Source organism: Orycteropus afer, unplaced genomic scaffold (genome assembly GCF_000298275.1).
Source record: "Orycteropus afer afer isolate SDZICR_OR568_19922 unplaced genomic scaffold, OryAfe1.0 scaffold02035, whole genome shotgun sequence".
Lineage (NCBI taxonomy): Eukaryota > Metazoa > Chordata > Mammalia > Tubulidentata > Orycteropodidae > Orycteropus > Orycteropus afer.
In genome coordinates this window covers 29,734-35,595 of record NW_006923622.1, presented here as the reverse complement: position 1 = coordinate 35,595, position 5,862 = coordinate 29,734, and the positions used below count along the sequence as shown (strand labels likewise).

At 34.6% G+C, this 5,862-nt stretch overlaps 1 protein-coding gene across 1 annotated transcript in view; it reads right to left on the bottom strand.

The window, feature by feature from the left end:
• Positions 1 to 2,926: 2,926 nt before the first annotated feature.
• ZNF527 (zinc finger protein 527) overlaps positions 2,927 to 5,862 on the bottom strand; it is a 25,658-nt gene continuing 22,722 nt past the window's right edge. The window contains exon 4 of the mRNA XM_007959203.1: positions 2,927 to 4,494. Within this exon, the coding sequence (XP_007957394.1) occupies positions 2,927 to 4,494 (1,568 nt within the window). The remainder of the gene's footprint in view (positions 4,495 to 5,862) is intronic.

Below are 5,862 nucleotides of genomic sequence, written 5' to 3'. Positions count from 1 at the left end.
CCTAAAATTTCTACCTGGCCCCCCTCTTTTATCTTTATAATTTTCATCTTTTTCTCCTTATAATTCATTCTTATATATTACATATTTCACTTACACATATTTTTCACTGTGTTTTCTTCATTAGAAATTAGCTCTATAAAGGCACAGATTTTTGTCTGTTTAGTTCACTACTGTTTTTCCACTGCCTAGATCAGAACAAAGTCTGCCACATAGTAGGACATTTTACAAACTTTTAAATGAAGCACAGATACACATACATAAACACAACATAAATATGACAAGCAAAATTGCATAAACTGTAATGAGGAACAAAGACATGTTCAACATTAAAATTACACATAATGACAAGACTAAAAAAGGGGTCCAAGAGTCAAAAACCATTTATCACACGCAATAAAAAAGTGGAAAATATTCACCAGTGGTTCTAATGAATTAGTCTGTGTCCCAAAGACAACTAACTGCAAACTATACCCTCATCTCCCAGATGGTCTTTGTTGTTGTAGATGGTCCTAGTAACTATTAAAAAAACAACAACAACAACCACAAAAAAAAAAAAAAAAACACCTCACTGCCATTGAGTACTAGATACTAATATAAAGTACAAATTTTAAGTAATGTTAAAAGATCAGGTCAATATATCACACAAGAAAATGTGTTGCATAGTTGTAGCTAAACAAAATTTAGTAACTCACTGTGAGAAGAAACAACATATTTCAAAATACAAACACTTATGCTAAAAGTATGAATGAAAAAGACTTTATCAGCATTACAAATTTAACTATAAAAACAGTGAATCAACCAGTGACTTGGGTTTATGGCAATATATTTTCTCCATAAGGCACATCACAGATTTCTTTAGAATACCAGATAGTACTTCAGTACTATGCATGGGGGGCATTTTAAACAATAAGATCACCTACAAAAATCACAAAAATTGTGAAAAACATGGCACCAAATAGATTCTAAGAGGACATTTGTTTATAGTATGAGAGCTCAAACAAAGCTTTTTTGACCCTAACTGGGAAGGTATCGGGTGACTCAAATTTTTCAGTTTTGTGCATGTCTACAAATGATAATTAAAGTGCCATGAATATTTTTGGATTAGAAATACATTTTAGTGAATAGGCAAATTTGCAAATATGGAATCTGTGAATTATGAGGATCAACTGAAAGCATTCTTATACCTCCAAGAAAGACAATTAAAAAAGTGGTAATATGAAGTAAGATTATGATATTAATGTATTTTAGGTTAGATGTGATATGTTTGTTAATATTTTATAATCATTATATTTGTTTTGGGAGCTCTGGTAGCGTACCAACTCAAAGGCACATAACAACAACATATTTGTTTCTGTTCAAGATTTGAAGTATTGAGTCATACTATATCTGTAGTTTTTTATCTTAAGAGAATTTGTTTTAATTAATATTTAAGAACGATATTTTCACATTTTTAGTAGATATGCTTAAATTCTGTAATCAAATTATTAAAGTAGCAGTCATCCAGGCACATATTCAGGCCTTCATTATTCCCTAATTCATTTGTTATTATCTGTTTTCATATATGATCTCTAGGTAATGTTCAAGATTCTAACTGGTTCTAAATGTTTAAGGTAGCTAAGTTTCTCTATCACCCAAGTTTACTTCCCCAAATCTATAAGGAGTATATTGCCCTGTACCCTCATATTCCTCATTACTGTGAAGAATGGAAATACCTAACTCTCAAAAAATTTCAGGCTCCAATTGTTACCTTTACCACTAGCTGAAAATGGCTGAACTCTTCTGTCTCCCAGGAAATGTTTGTGTCTGACATTTCTAGTTCCAAAAGAAATTATCCATAAACTTCTGAAACGAAGCTTATAGCCCACCCACAAAAGAAGATCCCATTTACAATTCCATTTAATTACAGTCTACCACACAGTATGTTTGAACCAACACTGAAAGCAAAAAATCAAGTAATTCCTTTAAGATGAAGCACCATTCACTAAACTGAGAGACCCATTATTCCCTTAGCTTGCTATTCTCTCTTTAAAGACTGATGATGGGACACTTCTGCAAATGGGTTTTAAATTTTTAAGGGAGAGCTTGCTAAGGATTTTTACTAATTGAATTTTATGAAATTCACTTTATTGTGACACAGACTAATAAATACTAATTGTTATCAACATATAAAATGTAACAATTCTCTCAGCTTTAAGTTGCTGTATATTCAACTTTTATATACCTGTTATATCATAACATTTCTCCTTGGAATTAATTATTCTGTAAAAAAGATTAAGGCTTTCTAACAAGTACAGCAAACATAGGGTGTGTGAGTCAGAACTCTAATTCCAAGAGTTAAAAACACAATCCAAATTAAGCAAAAAAAATAGGGGCAGAATTTACTGGTAATAATGATGAAAAAGTAATGAACAGTGTAGACGTCAACATGGTTAGATCTAGGAGATGAAATAATGTCATCAGATTTCTGTCTCCCATCTTCATTTTCTTGTGTGGGCTTTATCTTCAGGAAGGCTTTCCTCAAGCAGTGGCAAAAAGGATTTGGTTTTTAATCTTACTTAATCCTCAGGGCTAAGGATTCCAGAAAAAAATTAATAATCTTCTTTCTTAATAATCATAACAATACCTCAAAGGGTTATAATGCCCCAGACAAGGCTGTTTGACAATTCTTAATTAAGCACAGGTCAGCCTGTAACCAATCCACTGCTATCACTAACAGTTTCATCAAAATCACATGCAATGGGGATGGAGTAAATAGAAAATGGGGTATAGATAAACAGTAATAGATGTCCACTACTCAGGCTATTTAAAATAAGGAAAGCTTATGGACTGAAGACATTTTCCTATGTACATTTATAGAATTATTGTCCAAAAATTATTAAATGATATTCAAAAGAGTAGTGACTTTTTTTCCCTGTATTTGTTATAATCAGAGTGTTTCTCTATGATGAAGTCTCTGATGTTGTCTAAGAGCTGAAGAACAGCTAAAATTATTCCCACATTCATTACACTTACGGGGTTTTTCTCCAGCATGAATTCTCTGGTGTAGCCTAAGGGACAAGATCTGATGGAAAGCCTTCCCACATTCATTACATTCATAGGGTTTCTCTCCAGTGTGAATTCTCTGATGTTGACTCAGATATGAGCCACAACTAAAGGCCTTCCCACATTTGTTACATTCATAGGGTTTCTCTCCTGCATGACTTCTCTTATGGTGAATTAGAACTAAAGCATCACTAAAGGCTTTCCCACATTTACTGCATTCAAAAGGTCTCTCACCAGTATGAATTCTATGATGTCGATTAAGTTGAGAGTCAGTCCTAAAAAACTTCCCACATTTGATGCACTCATAAGGCTTTTCGCCAGTATGGATTCTCTGGTGTTGATTAAGGTGTGAGCGATAGCCAAAGGTCTTTCCACAGTCATTACACTTGAAGGGTTTCTCTCCTGTATGGATCCTTTGATGCAGGGTAAGGGCTATCCGTCTGTTGAAGGCTTTTCCACACTGATTACATTCATAAGGTTTCTCTCCAGTGTGGATTCTCTGATGTTGATTAAGGTGTGCACTCTGTCTGAAGGCTTTGTTACATTCCTTACACTCATATGGTTTCTCTCCTGTGTGAATTCTCTGATGCTCAACAAGGAAGGCATAACGGCTAAAGGCCTTCCCACATTCATTGCATGAAAAGGGTTTCTCCCCAGTGTGGATTTTCTGATGTTGAGCAAGATGTGCACTCTGTCTAAAGGCTTTGCTACATTCCTTACATTCATATGGTTTCTTTCCATTATGAGTTCTCTGTTGTTCAATGAGAAAAAAATCACGGCTAAAGGCTTTTCCACAATTGTTGCATGCACACTGTTTCTCTCCATTGTGAATTCTCTGAGGTTTAGTAAAGAATGAGTAATAGCTAAAGGCATTACCACATTCATCATATCCATGGGGTAATTTACCAAAATCACTTAACTGATGATGAGTAAGTAATGAATGAAAACTTAAGAGATTTGAAAAATCATTACTTTCATAATGTTTCTCACTATTAGGAATTTCTATATCTTTAGTAAGGTGTATACCCTGGTTGAATTCTTCTTCACATTCACTATCTATCAAAGATTCTTTTTCAACATGGAGTTTTGTATGTTCAATTATGACTGAATTTTTGGGGAAGATTTTCTCATAAATATGAAATTTATGTACTTGCTCTTCTGTAGGAACTCTCTCTTGTGTTAAAAGTACTGACTTCAGGGAGATGCTTCTCTCACAATTGTTATATTCATAGTCTCTTTGCCCAGTAGGGATTTCCTTAAGAATTGTCACTTGCCTCTCTTGATTTCTCTGATTTTGGTCAAATGCACCACCGTATTTCCAGATTTCTCTCAAATCAGAGCACTGAAAGTCATGACTTGTAAGCCTTTCTATTGCCATTCCATGGGATACTTCTTCTTCATCAATACACCATTTTGGAGATACTTCCTTGATTTCACACCAGGACTCCCAGTCTGAAAAACATCAAGAAAGTAAGTATTTCTTTTTTTCCCTTTGCTAGGAGAACAAAAGCTATTATAGAAGAAATTAGAGAATGTAATTGGGAGTAGGTGGGGATATAGGGAAAAAATATGGATCTGAATACAAAAACACACAAAGGATGAAAAGAGTTGGTAGGGGAAATCATATATTGCAGGTAAGGGGAGGGGATGATGGACAGTACAGGAAAAATGCAGATAAAGCTAAAGGACAAGAAGAAAAGGGATTGAGGATGATTGATTAAATCATAATCGTGCTTTCCCTGCCTCCAGTCACTAAAGCTTCCAGTTCATCCTTCACTGGTATTCATAAGACTTGAAGCTCCAAGAGGGCAGGGATTGATGTTTACTTCTTTTTCTTCTTACTATTTTATCTATTGCCTAGGATATTTTTTTTTTTTCAGTGTCCAGAAGAAATCTGGGGGTCAGCTTTTTCATCACTGAGAAAAAAACTGATGTCTATAACAAATACATACAAATATATGTGTTTGTTGAGATAAGGCAGGATAAAAAACAAACAATGGATTTACTAGACAATAATTTTAAACAATGGTATTAAATATGCTCAAAGAGCTAAAGGAAAACATGGACAAAGAACTAAAAGAAATCAAGAAAAGTATGTACAAGCAAAATGCATATCTCAATAAAGAAACAGAAATTACAGAAAGGAGACAAACAGAAATTCAGGAGCTGAAAATTACAACAACTAAGATGAAAAATTCACTGGAGAATTCAACAGCTGAAAAAACTAGGCAGAAGAAATAATCAGTGAACATGAAAATAGAACAATTAAAACTTTTGAGTCTGAGGAGCAAACAGAAAAGAAAGAAAAGGAAACACAGCCTAACAGACACCATTAAGTGGTCCAACATAAGCATTATGTCCCAAAAAGAAGAGAGACAAAGAAAAGGGCAGAAAGAATGTTTCAAGAAATAATGGCTGAAATCATCCAAAGTTTGATGGAAGGAATGAATCTACACATTCAAGTAGCTCATTGAAGTACAAGTAGGATAAACACAAAGAGATCCACACTGAGACATGTTATAATATATACCATGTTATAATACATAACATTTATAACATATATAACAATTATAACATAAGACATGTGTGATAGTTGGAGCTGTGTGTCAACTTAGCTGGACCCCAGTTCCGTATGGTTGTTCCCATGATGGGATTGGATGACTGTGTTCTGAGTGGCCAATCTGCCCAAGGGGAGTTTCCCTAGGGATGTGGCCTGCTTCCAGGATATCCAGGGACATCCTGGGAAGAGAGACATTCTTTGAGGGATTGGGACCCTGGTGTGCTGACTACAACCTTCCATGAGTGAGCAGCCCACCACTC